Genomic DNA, 19,009 nt, shown 5'->3' on the forward strand with positions numbered 1-19,009 from the left:
TGAAGACTTTTTGAATGCACTGTATAATATAATAAAATTAACCCTTCAAACCTCCACCGTTCCAGTGCCAATCTTTACTTTCTATTTACTTACAGTGCTGCTGTGAGGACATGTTACGGCAGCCAATAACTGGCCACAGCAGTGACATGTGAACCTTCCTGACTTCACCACTGCTGCCAGTAATTGGCTGCGGTGGTCACATTTCGAGAAGATACATCATTGCGTCATTGATGTAAAGAAGGATAATCTGATTTGGCGAGTACACTTTTTTTTTTTATCCATACAACAGAATATGTTTTAATTGTGTACAATTTATGCTTAACCATAATGACTGAAGGTGATCATACACATTAGATGAATGTAGGCCAAATCCCACTGAAAGCATCCAGACTCTTTCCTGAACTTTTTGTTCTCAAAGTAGATAAGCCACCGCCAGAGTTGTCTAGCACTGGCTGACTCCCCTCTCAGCCCAAGCTTGCATGTGTATGGGGGAAAGGGGAATGGTCTGTGTATGTATCAATCTGAAAAAGTTGTACAAAAGAGTACAAAATATAAGTGACAAACCCTTTCCATAAAGTAGCAAAGACCATACAAAGGTAACAAACTTTATACGGTATATATAGATACTGTATATCTCTTGTCTATAGTGTCCGAATTTAATTCAGAGCTTTATAAAAGAAAATTATCAGATCAGAAAGACACACATGTACACTTAAAAGGAAATTAAAATCCCAAGCATCAGTGCACAGCATGCAAAAATGATCACTCCAACCGTCAAGCTTACCATGCAAGTACCATAAACACACGTCATCTAGTCCTAGGGCAAAATGCTTGAAGAACATACAAACCTGCTTCTGTCCTGCACACTCTTTACTGGCCTTCTGGGAAACTGCTTGCTGCTTCACATTTTTCTGTAATAAAAATATAAATGATTAAACCAATGATAAAATCAAGACATTTAAAGCTGTATGATGACGACAGGAGAATACATGCACTTGGATAAGTTCATACACACGTCCACATAGGAGCAGGAAAGATAGTAGATTGTAAGCTCTTACAGGAACCATCCTCTGTTAATAGTTTCTTGTATATTGTATTTTTATATTATGTATGTGTAGCCCCCTTTTGATGTACAGCGGCATGGGACTAATGGCGCTATCAAAGAAAATAAATAATAATAATAATAATAATAATAATAATAGATAATGAGAAAAGAAGAAAGTGTGAGGAACAGATGAAAACTAGCACAAGTGTAACAAATGCATCGGGAGAATGAGGTTAGGCACAGTAAGTCTGCAGTATTGTCAAACATTAAGGCATTTGGGTTTGTTCTAATTCATTTTGTGATGAGTCTGTTGACAGTGTAAAGAAGACGGTCTCCACTAAGACATCTGATAGCCATTGTCATGGTATTATTCAACCTTTTTCAAAAGATCCCCATACAACCAAATAAGAGTAAGATTCATATACACTGCCTGTCCCAAAAAAAAAAGTCGTCACCTGGATTAAACTAAGCAAATAGTTATGAGCCTCCTATTAGATAATTACTGCACAGGTGAATATCTTTCAGCTGGCAATAAGTTATTTAACCCCAACTGGTGCAATGAGTTGCTTCTTATTTCTTAAACAACCATGTCGTGGAAAAGATGTTAGTCTGTTTGAGAAGGGTTAAATCATTGGCATGCATCAAGCAGAGAAAACATCTAAGGAGATTGCAGAAACTACTAAAATTGGGTTAAGAACTGTCCAACGCATTATTAAAAACTGGAAGGATAGTGGGGACCCATCGTATTCGAGGAAGAAATGTGGCGGAAAATAAATCCTGAAGGATCGTGATCGGTGATCACTTAAATGTTTGGTGAAATCAAATTGAAGAAAAACAACAGTAGAACTCAGGGCTATGTTTAATAGTGAAAGTAAGAGCATTTCCACACGCACAATGCAAAAGAAACTCAAGGGATTGATACTGAACAGCTGTGTAGCCGTAAGAAAACCGCTAACCAGTGAGGGAAACCAGAAAAAAGGCTTCAATTTGCTAGGGAGCATAAAGATTGGACTCTGGAGCAATGGAAGGTGGTCATGTTGTCTGAGGAGTCCAGATTTTCCCTGTTCCAGAGTGATGGGCGCATCAGGGTAAGAAGAGAGGCAGATGAAGTGATGCACCCATCATGCCTAGTGCCTACTGTACAAGCCTGTGCGGGCAGTGCCATGATCTGGGGTTGGTCAGGTCTAGGTTCAGCAACAGTATGTGCTCCAAGAATAAGGTCAGCTGACTACCTGAACATACTGAATGACCAGGTTATTCCATCAATGGATTTTTTCTTCCCTGATGGCACGGGCATATTCCAAGATGACAAATGCCAGGATTCATCGGCTCAAATTGTGAAAGAGTGGTTCAGGGAGCATGAGACATCATTTTCACACATGGATTGTCCAGACCTTTAACCCCATTGAGAATCTGTGGGATGTGCTGGAGAAGGCTTTGCGCAGCAGTCAGACTCTACCATCATCAATGCAAGATCTTGGTGAAAAAAATTAATGCAACACTGGATGCAAATAAATCTTGCGACATTGCAGAAGCTCATCGAAACAATGCCACAGGGAATGCGTGCCGTAATCAAAGCTAAAGGCGGTCCAACGAAATATTAGAGTGTATGACTTTTGGTGGCGACTTTCTTTTTGGACAGGCAGTGTATGATCTATTCTAAACAGTGGGTCTGACTGCAGCCAATCTGCAACAAAATTCACACGCAATGTATAGGTTGAACCCTGCATCCAAACCTGCATGTAATACAAGTGAATTCTGAAGTGGACAGAAAAACATGCCAACTTAGATTCTTTTGTTACCTCCCATTTCATTCTTTAAGGAGAACTGTCAAAGCGCAGTGCAATCTGCAGGCTTCATGTTCTTGAGAAGGAGACGCTGAGCAGATTGATATGTAGTGATTAACAGCTAACTCTGTATGACCACATGACTCCTCCGCACAGAAAGAGCAGAGCTTTAAATAAATAAAATTATAAGATTTCAGGGTACTTTCACACTTGCGGCAGAGGATTCCGGCAGGCCCGTCACCGGAACTGCCTGCCGGATTCGTCAAAACGCATGCAAACTAATGGCATGATCCGGCATTTATTTTTATCCCATTTTTTGCGGTCTGAGCATGCGCAGACTGCAATGCCGGATCCGTTTGAACCGGAACACTCGGGACGGATCTGACATTAATGCATGTCAATGGGAAAAAATGCCGGCAAGTGTTCCGGAATTTTGGACTGAAATAAAACCGCAGCATGCTGCGGTATTATCTCCGTCCTGAAAAGGCAAAAAGGCTGAACTGAAGACATTCTGAACGGATTGCTCTCCATTCAGAATGCATTAGGATAAAACTAAATCAGTTCTTTTCCGGTATAAAGCCCCTAGGGCGGAACTCAATGCCGGAAAAGAATAAAGATAGTGTGAAAGTACCCTTACTGAATCTCACAAAACTAGGTATCAATCTGCTCAGCTCCTCCTGCTCTAGAACATGCTGCCTGCACATTCCACTGCATCTTTTTGGTGGCAGGTTCTCTTAAGTCATGACCCTGCCCTTATAAAATATGCTTGTCCTAATGAACATATTCATCCTAGTAAATATTTAAAGGGTTTTTGCAAGATTTTGATATTAATGGCCTATCCCCAGGATAAGGACTCATGCACACGACCATGTGTGTTTTGCGGTCTGCAAACTGCAGAGTGCAAAACATGGATACCGGCCATGTGTATGCCTTTATTTTCTTTTTTCCTTTTGTTGAAGTGTCCTATCCTTATCCACAAAATGGACAAGAATAGGACTTGTTCTCTCTTTTTTGCAGGACAACGGCACAGTGGGCTGTCTGTATTTTTTGCGACCCCATTAGTATGAATAGTTCTGCATCCGATCCACAAGAGAAAAAAAAAAAAAAGAAGCAGATCAGATGTGTAAAAAACATCAATATCTGATTGGTGGGGATCCTACTACCCGTTTGAAAGAAAAAACACAAGGAGACGTTACACTGTATGGGGGGCCACAAGGAGAGGTTATGGGAACAAGGTGGGCGGAGATTTGAATATGGGAACAAGGAGGAGGGAGAGCCGGAGGCTGTGGGAAGTAATACGTTTGTAATTTTGTCATCAGAGCACACCAGCGAGGCAGGCGCAGGAAAAGTCTCTCCAGAGACACCCAGTACTCACACAGAGTTTGCCACATAGAACCGGCACGGGTGGGAGACGGACGTTGATGTCAGATGGTGGGTGGAGTCTGGAGACTTGACTAAGTGAGGCGGAGCAAGAAGGAGCCAGGAGCGAGTGGAAGTAAGGTGCAGGGGCGGGCGGAGGCAGATTTAGAAGCGGTCAGCGCACATGACCGCTTTGATACCGCGGTATATCGTGATACCAGTATATCGCCCAACCCTACTTCTGGCACCCACTGATCAGCTCTTTATAAAGCCAACATCGTTCCGATGAGCACCACAGCCTCTTCCTAGGTCTGTGACGTCATGTTTATTGGTCACATAACCTAGGCACAGCTTACTCCCATTCTAGTGAATGGGGCCGAGCTGCAATGCCAAGCCCAGCCACTTTGAAATGGACAGCCATGTGGTCGGGGTGATCACAGGAGCGGAGTGGCTTCCTCAAACAGCAGATCGTTTGGCTTCTCGGGAGTCCGATCCCCACCGATCTGATATTGAGGTCTATTGGATAGGTCCTCAGAGAAGAGCCGGAAAATCCCTTTAATGAAATCAGACCAGCAATGTTCACATGTTCTGATATCCAGATAGCCAACCTGTTCAGGTTATGAGATCTAAGGCTGAATTCACACACAGCTTTATGCTGTCAAAGTGGCTTAATACATTTTTGATGACGTCTGCATGAGTCACATACAGATTTAGATACGGATTTTCACATGGATTTTAACCACTGCATTCAAATGGGTGAAATCCTCAATGTATCCACAAGTGGATTAAAAATAGAAAAATAAAATTAGACAAGATTTACTGAGTATCATTTTACTGACTACACCTGTGATCAGAAACTTCCAGCACCCAGCTGCTCTGAAACTACAACTCCCAGAATCCTCCTTTCACGTCTATGGGAGTTAGACTACTTTGACACTAGCGGCAGGACGGATCCGACAGGCTGTTCACCCTATCGCAGGCATGGCCAACGTGAGGCTCTCCAGCTGTTGTAAAACTACAACTCCCACCATGCCCTGCTGTAGGCTGATAGCTGTAGGTAGCCTGGGCATGCTGGGAGTTGTAGTTTTGCAACAGCTGGAGAGCCTCAGGTTGGCCAGCCCTGCCCTATCGGATCCGTCCTGACGCTATTTGGCCGTGCCGCCGGAGCACCGCTCCGTCCCCTTTGACTATAATGAGGACAGGGGAGGAGCTCCAGTGCAGCACGGCGAGAGGCCGCCGGACTAAAAGTACTGCATGTCCGACTTTTTAGTTCGGCGGCCTATCACCGCGCACTGCGCTGGAGCTCCGCCCCTGTCCCCCATTATAGTCAAAAGGGACGGAGCGGCGGCATGGCGAAATAGCGGCAGGACGGATTTGACAGGGTAAACAGCCTGTCGGATCCGTCCTGCCACTAGTGTGAAAGTACCATTACAAGAACAGCCAAGTGTGCATGCTGGGGATTGTAGTTTTACAGCAGCTGGAGTGATGACGGTTGCTGATCCCTTGACTACACATCTGCAGCCTGGTTTCTCTGGTCAGGCCTTTAAGAAATCTGTGCGCACTATTGATGTATTTTTAGAGAGTATGTTACTAGATGCTGTATACTTGTATATCTACAAACACTGAGGATACAGAAATTGCTGACGTTGATAAAAGTTTGCTGCAAAATCTTTAAAGGGGTTTTTCGGGAGTAAAATATTGATGACCTATCCCCATATCTCATCAGTTGAGGTCTGACACTCGGCACCGATCATCTGGCTCTGGTGAGCGCTGCGACCTCCTGACTGCATACCAAGCATATCGCCGTACGTTGTATAGTGGCTGTCCTTGGTATTGCAGACCATTCACTTCACCAATCAGAACAAAGTATACTAAAACCCAACAAGTCAGACTGCCGATAAGATTCACCGTCTAATGGGTATGTGCCGATCATGGGCTCGTTCAGACCTGCTCACATTCTACCTCCAGTGCATGTGAACTGGAGGCAGACCGCCACGAGTACAGTTCAGCAGACCCACGATCAGAGACTCGCAGCATCATAAATCGTTACGATGCCGAGTTCGGATCAGAGGAGCAGTGTTTGGTCAGGAAATGCTACCACCACACATGCGTGTTTCCTGGACTGAACACGCATGTGTGAAACTGGCCTACGGCTAGGTTCTGTTAGGGGCCACCATCACACTGTTATTTTTTCTGGTAAAATGCTGGATGCCCTGATGGAACTGGTTACTGTCAATGAGGTCCATTGGATGACATTTGTTTCCGTCATATGATGGATCCCCATGCTTTTTTTTTTTTTTCTGTTCCTGGATTAGAAACAGTGGAAGATTGGCCATGAACCCTACAGGGAAATTTCCTGGTGGGCTGATGACCAGGGGGCCGCCCAAGCCCTCCTCATGGTCGCCAGCCAGGTACATAAAGATCTTATGCTTTCAGCATCAATTATTTCCTGGTAGGCTGATGCCCAGGGGGCCGCCCAAGCCCTCCTCATGTTCGCCAACCAGGTACATAAAGATCTTATGCTTTCAGCATTAATTAATGTAGGAGCATCAGGCACTTATGTACCTGGCCAGCGGCCACAGGTGCCCTCCTGAATTGAACTGCATTGCCGTCCTCGGGATGACAATACAGTTTCATATTGTGGCGCAGGCAGCAGTACTTTATGCTGCACTGTGGTATTTGGTGCTGCTGGGGCGGTATTTTGTTCTGCACTACAGTATTAGGGTCCAGTCAGATGTCCGTAGAACGGGTCCGGATCCGTTCTGCAATTATGCGGAACGGGTGCAGACCCATTCATTTTCATTGGGGCCAGAAAAGATGCGGATAGCACACAGTGTGCTGTACGCATCTGCATTTCTGGTCCGTGGCTCCGCAAAAAAATAGAGCATGTCCTATTCTGCGGACAAGAATAGGAATCCTCCATTGGTGTTCCGGAGATGTGCGGCGTCAGTATTTAGCAGTCTGCAAAACACTACGGACATCTGAATGGACTCTTACTGGCTATTTCTGTCAGTTTGGACTGACCTATATTATAGGGCCACTTTTAATTTTTTTCCAAGGCCACTTTAAGTTCCCAATGCGGTCCTGATTGGAAAGGTGTAGATGTTACAGCAACATGACCACCATCCGTTTGCTCTGGTCTCTGTGGGAGTCACTGAGCAATCAGTGTGTCCATTTGGGTAAAGTAATGTGGGCACAGAAAGTACCGCCACCCTGTCTCTACTTGGAAGGTTGCAGGTGCCTACCGCACTGCTCCACTTTCTCTCTTTGTAATCATGAAGGTACAGATAATAATGAAGGCACTGCACTCTCTGGGTAGTCATGCTGCCGACCCGACAACTGCAGCATGTTACAATACATACGAGCAGGGGATTAGCAACTGGCAGGAAGACTGGAGATTTCACATTAGTATTGGGGATCCTGCACATGGCCATAGTTTCATATTCTGCAGATCGGATGCGGACCCGTTCATTTCAATGGGGCAAAAAAGATGCACTTCCGTTCCGGGGCCCTACCCAAAAAATTAGAACATGTCCTATTCTTGTCCATTTTGCAGACAAGGATAGGACATTTCGGGTAAAAAATAAAATAAAAAATTATATGTCAGCCTGCACTCGGCCAGGTATGCAGTTTGCGGACAAAAAACGGATACACTCATGTGCAGGAGGCTCCATTCCTTATCCCATTTTCTTCCAATAAGGTAAGCTTGTGAGGTGTAGAGTTCCAGTCATGACCTATAATAAACTTGTGTGCTCCAGCACTAACATGGCACACTCCTGGCAGAAGAGAGCGCATTAATCACCTTGTGACATTCAGCATGTAATCTCATCCCTGGCGAGAGCTGCCAGACAGTTGCTGGTGCATTTAGCACATGGCTGTATTACCCGTAGCAAGGAGCAAATGGCATCCAGGAACTGCTCCTTTATGATGAGTCAACCGCTCTTACCTAGTGTGAGATTAGCGGGGCGTCCAAACCAGTGGCCTTGAAAACCTGTATATGAGTGTAGGTCTTGTGCGTCAGGCAGCATTGTCTTAGACACATCCAGCCGCCATAGTGTAGACTATTCTATTCCAGAGCGTATATATAATTATTCATATGACTGGTGGCAGTGATGCGATCCATCCACATCACCGCTTTCTGTGTTATCCCTGGATGGATTCTCTTCTGCGCACGTGCTGAACAGTAAAAGAACAATTTTCAGTGCAAGAACAGAAGAGGATAGGTCCAAGGACAGTACAGAAAGCGGAGATGTGGCTGAATCACGCCACCACTGCCATCTTGTGCCTTATGGATGCAGCACTGGAGTATTCTAGGCATTGACACAGTTTGGGACCAGGGGGCCTTCTGCAGCACGGGTACGTTATTATGTGACTTACAGATGGATGTAACAGCAACAACAACCGATTAGGAGCGTTTGAAAAACAGTTTTAGAAATGGCCCCCACCTTTAATCACTTAGTCATTTATTAAAGGGAGTTTTCAGAGATTGACCTAGGACATCAATATGAGTTAGACTCCTAGGACCCCTGGAACAGCACTCTGTGAGCTCTTAAGCCTCTTCTTAGGCCATGTGATGTCACATTCATTGGTTACATGGCCTAGGCACAGCTCAGTCCCATTCAAGAGAATAGGGCTGAGCTGCAATACCAAGCACAACCACTATCAAATGAATGGCGCTGTGCTTGTGCTTGGTAAGGTGCAAAGAGGCGACACTGCTCACCAGAGCTCCGCTGATTGCGCGGGGGAAGGGGCGGGGGGGAAAATAGGGAGTCAGACCCCTGCCTATCTGATACTAATGACCTATCCTGGGGACAGGTCACCAATATGTAAGTGGAAAAATGGCTGGGATATCTTAGGTTATCTCTCACCTGAGCTGTTACAGCACTAAGCGTGGTGATGGCTGTATATGGGTGCATTCACAGATTTTCAGTTGCAGAAATTTCTGCACCTGAAAATAAATTCAATTCATTTGAATGGTGCTTGCAGACCAGACATTATAACCTGCACAAAATTAAAATTTAAAAGGGGTTCCTGGAGAAGAAGAAAAAAAAACAAAACAAAAAAACACATGAGTGAGAGGGGGGATGTTACCATATCAGTGGAAAGGTACCTTATGAAGCTATTGCTTCTTGGACTAAATTAAACCCTATTGTGCTTTACGAACATTATTTTTATTTCACTACCAACATGTAAAACCTTTGGTTGTTTTTAGGCTGGCACCACTGTGGGGATTTCAATGATATGACATTGATGGTCTCTCCTTAAGATAGGCCATTTCTGAGTGACATGCTATTGGGCCAAATGATGGGACTCCCAAAGAGCAGAACAGAAAGGGAAGCGCACTTGTTGGGGTGGTGGGCATACCAGAGTTCAAACCCACCATGAGAAAACCCTGTGTGGCCAGTGTGATCCATTAAGATGTCCATATGATCAGCCATACTTTAAGGGGTATTCTAACTTCACAATATTGATCCTCCATCTTCAGAATAGGCCATCAATATCAGATTGGTGGGGGTCTGCCGATCAGTTTGAAGGGGCCTAACGCTTGTGGGAGTGCTGCCGCCTATTCAATGTGTACCCCGCATGCTGTCTACAGGGCTCAGGATAATGAAGCGTCATGGCGTAAAGAGAATGAGACCAGTGGCGGATTATAATTGGGGCGTTTGGGTCAGCGTTGGGTCCCCGCAGCGCTGCGGGGACCTACCTGACCCAAACGCCCCAATTATAATCCGCCACTGGTCTCATTCTCTTTACGCCATGACGCTTCATTATCCTGAGCCCTGTAGACAGCATGCCCACAAAATACAGCGGGGCACGGGAGCACATAGTTCACTGCCCCGCCGCCATTCGCCGATCACCGCCATAGGCTTTAGGCCTAGTAGGCCTGAAGCCTATGCGGTAGTAAAATCCGGGTGCAGGCAGGCGTGATGACATCATCGCGCCGCGCCTGTGCCCGGACGCAGCACACTGATATGTGTGTGCAGCGCGCCTGCACTATCTACGAGTGAGCGCCGACTGGGACACAGGTAAGTATTAGCTTTTTTTTTTTTTTTTTTTTGGGGGGACATTACTGAAGGGACAGTGGGGGGGGGGAGGGGGGGGGGCAAACTACTACGTGGGGGCAAGTTACTAGTGTGGAGGAAATTAGCAGTGTGGGGGGGGAATTAATACTGTGGGAGCAGTGTGGAGAAATTAATACTGTGGGGAGCAAATTACTATATGGGGGCAGTGTGGGAGCGTTTCTATTAGGGGACATTATACAGGCATTATTACCTGAAGCACAATATAGCAGGCATGGCCAACTTGAGGCTCTCCAGCTGTTGTAAAACTACAACTCCCACCATGCCCTGCTGTAGGCTGATAGCTATAGGCAGTCTGGGCATGCTGGGAGTTGTAGTTTTGCAACAGCTGAAGAGCCTCAGGTTGGCCATCTCTGCAATATAGGGTGTCATTATTACTGGGCGCACTGTAGAGGACATTATAATTGCTGTAGACACTATAGGGACCTTTGGGGTAATTTATCAAACTGGTGTAAAGTAGAACTGGGTTAGTTACCCATTGCAACAGATTTCACCTTTCATTTTTCACAGGTCCTTTGGAAAATGAAAGGTGGAATCTGATTGGTTGCTATGGGTGCAGTGTCCCACTACCCACGTGGGTACTGCAAAGTCGTAGTGTTATGCTTTGTATGCTTTATATAACCTGTTTTATGCTGCAGTGCATCTTTATGCATAATCCCTGCCTACAGGTGTGTTAGATTTCATTACACTAAGCCTACCACTAGGGGGAGACAACACATCCCATATATCTAGCCCAGTTTAGGCCTAGTTAGGCAGTTCAGTTTTAAGGCTGAATGCACACGGCCGTGTTTCACGGCCGAGAGCAGTCCGTGGTAACACGGCCTGGATTCCGGCTGCGAGCAGGAGTGCACGGCGTCACTGGTTGCTATGACGCCGTGCGCTTCATGCCGCCGCTGTACTACAGTAATACACTCGCATGCATTCGGCCTTAGTCTTAGCTCTCAGTCTGGAGTCTTCAGCCCTGAGCTGAAGTGGTCCACATACTTAGAAGGATATTAATCCAGAAAGCAGTAAAGAAACAGACACTCAAAGGGTTACGGCCATCGCTATACGTGCCTTAGGACCTTTGGAGTTAAAAGTGAAGGATTTACCGGCCTCTGGCAGCCTCCCTAACCTGCACTGGGATAACAGGGACCAGCGTAGAAGTCCTCTACCAGTAAGCATAAAACATATATCATTAATAGCCTGAGAGACAGACATCACACCTGTAAGCAGTGGAGCTTTACCTCTGTCCATCTCAAAGAGACTGTATTTCATGTCTGGATGCATTAGAGACCGTTTTATACTTGGATGTTACCGTTACCAGGAGCAACGTTTAGTAAAAGTTATAAGTTTGATTGCACGATCCTTGTCTCAGTCTCCAATTCCTCAGTTAACACTACAGTAAATGGTTGCACCACCATAAAAGGTACTGGCATCACGACTACAAGGGACCTTGCCATAGGCACATTAATACAGACCATCAAGGGCACCTTGAATCACCATCTGGCCTGTGTCCCTTACACCAGAGTGTGCCCCAGAGAATTCCTGTGCCGTTCTCCTCATCACTTGTGCGAGCCTGCCCAGGGACGACATAACCGTGAGTAACCAGAACTGTATTTACCTCGGCCCACCTAATGCTCACATCGTGACCTCACGTATAATTCCCCTATCGGTGTGCCATACTGGGCACCTAAGCCAGTTGTACTTTACACCAGTTTGATAAATGACTCCAATTATGAGAACTCTAACGTGTCTGTGTAACAAACTCTGTAGAGACAAGATGCGGCTGAAAGAATTAGTCATGGCGGTCTGGGTCAAACGGAGGAGAAGAGCAAAGAGAAGATCTACATGACAAGAGATGTCACTGGATGTAACAGGAATGTGGTGCTGTATTCCCCTATATGTAGAGCTGGCTCACTACTGTCATCTTCTCCTCAAAGTCTTTTTTTTTATCATAATCGTATGTATTTTAAATTTGGCAACTAAAATTTTAATTTGTCACCTGCAGTCTTATGTAACAGCCCAAATAACAGTGATAACTTTCTGTGTACAGATAATGTAGTAGATGTTCCATGCAGTCCTATGTAACACCCCACATAACACATTAGTTCACTGTGATATGTGGGGTGTTACATAGGACTGCAGGTAACATCTATGAAATCTGTACCAAGAGAGTTATGAGATGGTTGGGGTCCGACTCCTGGCACCCCCCGACAATCAGCTGTTTGAGGAGACCGTGATGTTCCAGAGAGCGCCGCAGCCTCTTTGCTCCTTACCAAGCACATCGCTGTCCATTTGACAGCACTGTGCTTGGTATCACAGCTCAGCACCAATCACTCGGATGGGACAGAGCTGCACCTAGGCCATATGACATCGTTCACGTGGTCTAGGAAGAGACGTCGGCGCTTACCAAGCACCGCAAATTAGGTGGACAGCCCTGGGCCTATCATGCTCTTAATCCGCCTCTGAATGGGACAAAGCTGTAATTACCCTGCACCGGAACTCATTTAGGAAATATACTGCAATTATTCAGAAATGTACAGAGAAATTCCATAGAAGTAAATCTCCTATATTAATACAATCGCTGGCACATATATCTACAGAGGAGTGAGTCAATCACCACTTTATAGGGAGAAAAGTCATGCCAGCTTTATTGAGTCCATACACACAAAGGTGAAAAACAAGTTGTGCAAAGTATGGTGGCGGCATCACTGGGAGGGGCAATTACCGCTTTGTCCATTCACTTCAACAGGACGAAGCTGCAATGCCTTGCCCACTACTGCTACATACACTGAAGAGGCTGCACTACTGGCATGAGGGCTGAGACCGCTTCAAACAGCTAATGGGAGGGAGTTGTACCCCCACTGATCTAATACTGAGGGCCTATCGGGAGCATAGGTCTTCAACATAAAGTTGGAATATCCAATTGATATTCTCTATTGTGATACATTCTCACCGGATATTATATATAATCACCTGTATAAGGCCAGCATACAGGGTCCTTACAGGCACAAATTCGCACTGGCATGTTTTTTGGGGGCTGTAAAAAAAAAAAAAAAAAAAAAGTCTAAATAACCATATGCGATTTTTCTGGCCATCTGCGTTTTTTGTGGTGCTTTTTCAGGTGCATTTTACAAACCATGGAGTAATTTATTAACCTGAAATACGCCTCCGCAATCTGTGACTTTTCCCCACTCATGCCAAGTCTAAAAAAGTGGGCGTGGCTCGGGCCGGGAAGGAGACGGGCCGGCAGGCCCGTCTCAGTCATCATTTTCTACGCCTGTTTCAGGCATATAATATGGTCTAAATATAAGACAGCAATGGAGCTGTTCTTACATTTAGAAGCAGCACTGGAAGCGCCAAAGTTATGGAGAGGCCTGTGTCAACTTCGGCGGATCCACTGCCAGTGCAGGGCTTTATTAAGACCGGCGTCTAAAACGCCGGACTTAATAAATGACGCCCCATGTGTTTGCCCACCAGTGTTTTTTTTATTTATTCAGTTTTTTTCCCTCTATAGAGAACAGGATGTGAAAAGACCTAAAAAAAAATAAAATAAAAAAATCATCACCTAATGAACAAAAATGCCAGCAGCAAAAAAAAAAAAAAAAAAATATTTCCCATAGACCTTCACCCAGAGCTGGCATTTTTACCGTAAAAACAGTACTAAAATTGTAAAAGTGAAAAAACAGCTAGCAAAAACCTGTGTGTGAACCCACCCTTACAAAGGCTACTTTCACACTGGCGTTCTGGCTTTCAGTTTGTGAGATCCGTTCAGAGATCTCACAAGCGGTCCAAAACGGATCAGTTTGGCACTAATGCATTCTGAATGGAAAAGGATCAGAATGCATTAGTTTGCCTCCGTTCTGTCTCCATTCCGCTTTGAAGGCGGACACCAAAACACTGCTTGCAGCGTTTTGGTGTCCGTCTGACGAAACTGAGCCAAACGGATCTGTTCTGACACACAATGTAAGTAAATGGGGACGGATCCGTTTTCTATGACACAATGACTTTCAATGGTGTTCAAGACGGATCCGTCTTGGCTATCTTAAAGATAATACAAATGGATCCGTTCTGAACGGATGCAGACGTTTGTATTATGTGAACGGATCCGCGCCAAACGCGAGTGTGAATACATGGCTGTATTTTTTGTTCGACTCAAATCCACTTTTTTTTTGTGGATCGGATGCAGGTCCATTCATTTCAACGAGGTTGCAAAAAAAGGCGGATGGCATGCGTACTGTATGTCTGTGCTGCAAAAAGAACAGAAAATGTCCTATACTTGTCCATTTTGCAGACAAGGATAGGACATTTCTACAGATGGGAGAAAGAAAATGGCGGCATGCACGCAGCCAACATCCGTGTTTTGTGGACTGCAATACACATACAGTTGTGTGCAAGAGGCCTTAACCTCTTAAGGACATAGGGCGTACAGGTACGCCCTTGTGCCCTGGTACTTAAGGACACAGGGCGTACATGTACGCCCTGTGCATTTTCGATCACCGCCGCACGGCGGGCGGTGATCGGAACACCGTGCCTGCTCAAATCATTGAGCAGGCACTTGGAGCAAATGCGCCGGGGGGTCCGGTGACCCCCCCATGTATGCGATCGCAGAAAACCGCAGGTCAATTCAGACCTGCGGTTTTCTGCGTTCCGGGTTATTCGGGTCTCTGAAGTCCCGATAACCCGGAACAGGATGGTGATGGTGGTGTGATTTCACTCCACCAATCACCATCCAGCGATCCTGAGTGGTGATGGTGACATCACCACTCAGGATCGCTTTCTGATTGGTCTGTGGGCGGTCCGGCGGCAGATTCAAAAGAGGCAGGCGCTCCTCTCCTCCTCCTTTTGTGTTCCGGAGCCGGAGGAGAGAGGAGCTGCCTGCACGTGTCTGCTGCACCCGATCTGTGCCCCCCAGGACCCGATCTGTGCCCCCCAGGACCCCATCAGGTACATAGGGACAGCTAGGGAAAGTTTGGTTTAGGCAGGGAAAAAAAAAGGGAAAGTTAGTTTTTGAACTTTGATTGCATCACCCTAGTTAGGGTGTCTGGGGTCCACAGCACAGCTGTGTGACCCTAGACCCCCCAGGGGTGCTGCCACTTGCCCCCCCACCCCCTGCCCCCCCCCCCCCCACCTTTTTTGGGGTGCATTTTTTTTTTTTTCGTGTACGCTGACTGTGGCCGGCACTTAGTGTCCGGCCACTGTTAGCGCATCGCACACCCCACCGCTGATCAACTTCGGACGGTTGATCAGCGGTTTTGAATTTTTTTCCCCACATGTTTTGCCCTTTTTTTAGTTAGTTTATTTTATTTTTTTTCTGTTAGTTTTAGGGTGAGTTCGTGAACACCCGTGCCCCCACACACACGCACACAAAATAAAGAGTTACACACACGCACATATACACGCAGACACACACTCCCCTATGGCCCGCCGGACGTTCTCGGCCGAGGAGGCATACGCCCAGATTGCCTCCGACTCCGAGAGTCCCAGTGAGGATGAGGATGACCCCACATTCCTGTTGTCATCCGCATCCTCCTCATCATCTAGCGATGATGATGAGCCCCCAAGGCGGCGGAGACGCCGCCAGGCGGAGCAAGGGGACCGCCATGTTAGTGACCCTGTGGCCACACTAGTACGAGCAGCTCTGGGGCTTGTACTGGTTTCCCGGCCCACCAGTTAAATCCACCGGAGCCCCCTGCCGGTGAACTTGTCTGGTGTAGCCCAGAGCGATACGAGCCTGTGATTCCTGATTTTGTAGGCCAATCAGGAATCCAGATTTCCACAGTGGGCTACACTGAATATGACTTTTTTTGTCATTTTTTCAGTGACCCACTGGTAAATCTGATGGTGGAGCAGACGAATCTGTACGCCCAACAGTTCGTCGCTCAACACCCGGGCTCCTTTTTGGCCAGGCCCGGTGGCTGGACACCGGTCAGTGCAGCCGAAATGAGGACATTTTGGGGCCTCGTGCTGCATATGGGCCTGGTCAAAAAACCCAGTGTCAGGCTGTACTGGAGTGGGGACGTCCTATACCAGGCCCCACTTTACAGTACAGCCATGACACGCTCCCGGTTTGAGGCCATCCGGAAATGTCTGCATTATTCCGATAATGCAGCATGTCCCCCCCGAGGTGATCCTGCCCATGACCGTCTGTACAAGATACGTCCGGTCATCGATCACTTTGGGGCCAAATTCATGGAGGCCTATGTACCTGGAAGAGAGGTCGCGGTTGATGAGTCTCTCATTGCGTTCAAGGGGAGACTCATTTCCGCCAGTATGTGCCCTCCAAGCGGGCGAGGTATGGCGTGAAGCTATACAAAATTTGTGAGAGTACCTCAGGGTACACTTACAAATTTCGTGTATACGAGGGGCGAGATTCCCGGATTCAACCCCCAGAATGTCCCCCCACTCTGGGTGTTACCAGGAAACTTGTGTGGGACCTTATGTACCCACTGCTGGATAAGGGTTACCACCTTTACGTGGATAACTTTTATACCAGTATCCCCTTGTTCCAGTCCCTTGCCGCCAGATCCACGTCCGCTTGTGGGACCGTGCGGAAAAATCAACGCGGCCTCCCTGCCCACCCCCTCCAGGTACCTATCCCCAGGGGTGAGACCCGTGCCCTTACCACTGGAAACCTGTTGCTGGTCAGGTATAAGGACAAGAGGGATGTCCTTATGCTGTCCACAATTCATGGTAACGGCATCACCCCTGTCCCTGTGCGAGGTACCGCGGCAACGGTCCTCAAGCCCGATTGTATCGTCGCTTACAATCGGTATATGGGAGGAGTTGATCTCTCTGATCAAGTCCTCAAGCCATATAACGCCATGCGCAAAACCCGGGCATGGTACAAAAAAGTTGCGGTCTACTTGGTGCAGGTTGCCATGTACAACTCTTTTGTACTATCCCGAAGCGCTGGCAGCACAGGGACATTCCTCCAGTTCTATGAGGCAGTCCTCAAGGCCCTGATCTTTTCGGACCGGGAAAGAGCAGGCCGGAGTACCTCGGGAACTGTAGGTGCCCGGATCGTCCCTGGCCAACACTTTCCAGGTGTGGTCCCCCATACTGGAAAGAAGGGACGAACCCAAAAAAAGTGCAGAGTGTGTCGCAGGAGGGGGATACGGAAGGACACGACTACTCAGTGCGACACTTGCCCCGATCATCCGGGCCTCTGCATTGACGGTTGCTTCAGGGAGTATCACACTTCCATGGAGTACTAAATTTATATCCCAATTTAGCACTGACATCGGATAAAAAAAAAAAATGGTTCTCAGACTTGAGACACCCAAAAAAACTAAAATAATTTATTAAAAGTAGACATAGGTATTGCCGCGTCGGTAATAATCTCCTCTATAAAAATGCCCCATTACCTAACCCCCCAGATTAACACGGTCCAGAAAAAAAAAAAAAAGTGCAAAAAAAGTTTTTTTTGTCACCTTACATAATAAAAAGTTTAATAGCAAGCGATCAAAAAGTCATATAGCCCCCAAATTAGTGCCAATAAAACCGTCATCTCATCCCGCAAAAAATGAGCCCCCACATAAGATAATCAGATAAAAAAAAAAATAGAAAATGACTCTTAGACTTTAGAGATACAAATTTTTTTTTAGGGTATCAAAAAGGATAATATAGTCTAAAACCTAAATAATTGTAAAAAAAAGTTGACTTATTAGGTATCGCCGCGTCCGTAAGAATCTCCTCTATAAAAATACCCCATGACCTAACCCCCCAGATTAACACAGTAAAAAAAAAAAAAAAAAAAAATAGGTGCAAAAAAAATATTTTTTTTGTCACCTTACATAACAAAAAGTTTAATAGCAAGCGATCAAAAAGTCATATAGCCCCCAAAATAGTGCCAATAAAACCGTCCGCTCATCCCGCAAAAAATGAGCCCCCACATAAGATAATTGGCTAAAAGAAAATAAAAAAAATGACACTTAGACTTTAGAGATACCCAAAAAAAAATGTTGTATTAAAAAAGATAATATAGTCAAAAACCTAAATAATTGTAAAAAAAAAAGTTGACTTATTAGATATTGCCGCGTCCGTAAGAATCTCCTCTATAACAATATCCCATGACCTAACTACCCAGATTAACACGGTTAAAAAAAAAATAAAAAAAACGGTGCCAAAACCGCTATTTTTGGCACTTTTCCATTTCAGTCCGTTTTTTCCGGTAACAAAACAAGGGTTAACAACCAAACAAAAGTTAAAATTTATTACCCTGATACTGCAGTTTACAGAAACGCCACATTTGTGGTCGTAAACTGCTGTATCCGTAAAAGGGAGGCCGCAAAAGGAAAGGACCGACATGGTTTCTGGAAGGCCGATTTTGATGGCCTTTTTTATTGACACCATATCCCTTTTGAAGCCCCCCTGATGCCCCCCTAGAGTAAAAACTCCCTAAAATTGACCCCATCTAAGAAACTACACCCCTCAAGGTATTCAAAAATGATTATACAAACTTTATTAACCCTTTAGGTGTTCCTCAACAGTTAATGGCAAATGGAGATGAAATATCAGAATTTCTATTTTTGGTAACCTTGCCTCACAAAAATGTAATATAGAGCAACCAAAAATTATATTTGCCCTAAAAATACTCCCCCAAAAAAATGCCACCTTATCCCGTAGTTTCCAAAATGGGGTCACTTTTAGGGAGTTTCGACTCCAGGGGTGCATCAGGGGGGTTGAAACAGGACACGGTGTAAATAAACCGGTCCATAAAAATCAGCCCTCCAAAAACCAAACGGCGCACCTTT

At 45.8% G+C, this 19,009-nt stretch overlaps 1 protein-coding gene across 2 annotated transcripts in view; it reads right to left on the bottom strand.

Annotated features, from left to right (window-relative positions):
• Positions 1–19,009, bottom strand: part of LOC122927662 (threonine--tRNA ligase 2, cytoplasmic-like) — a 63,132-nt gene that overhangs the window by 38,345 nt on the left and 5,778 nt on the right. For both annotated transcript variants that reach the window (XM_044279721.1, XM_044279720.1), the window contains exon 4: positions 849–911. In XM_044279721.1, the coding sequence (XP_044135656.1) occupies positions 849–911 (63 nt within the window). The remainder of the gene's footprint in view (positions 1–848; positions 912–19,009) is intronic.

The sequence above is a fragment of the Bufo gargarizans genome, chromosome 2 (assembly GCF_014858855.1).
Source record: "Bufo gargarizans isolate SCDJY-AF-19 chromosome 2, ASM1485885v1, whole genome shotgun sequence".
NCBI classification, from domain to species: Eukaryota; Metazoa; Chordata; class Amphibia; order Anura; family Bufonidae; genus Bufo; species Bufo gargarizans.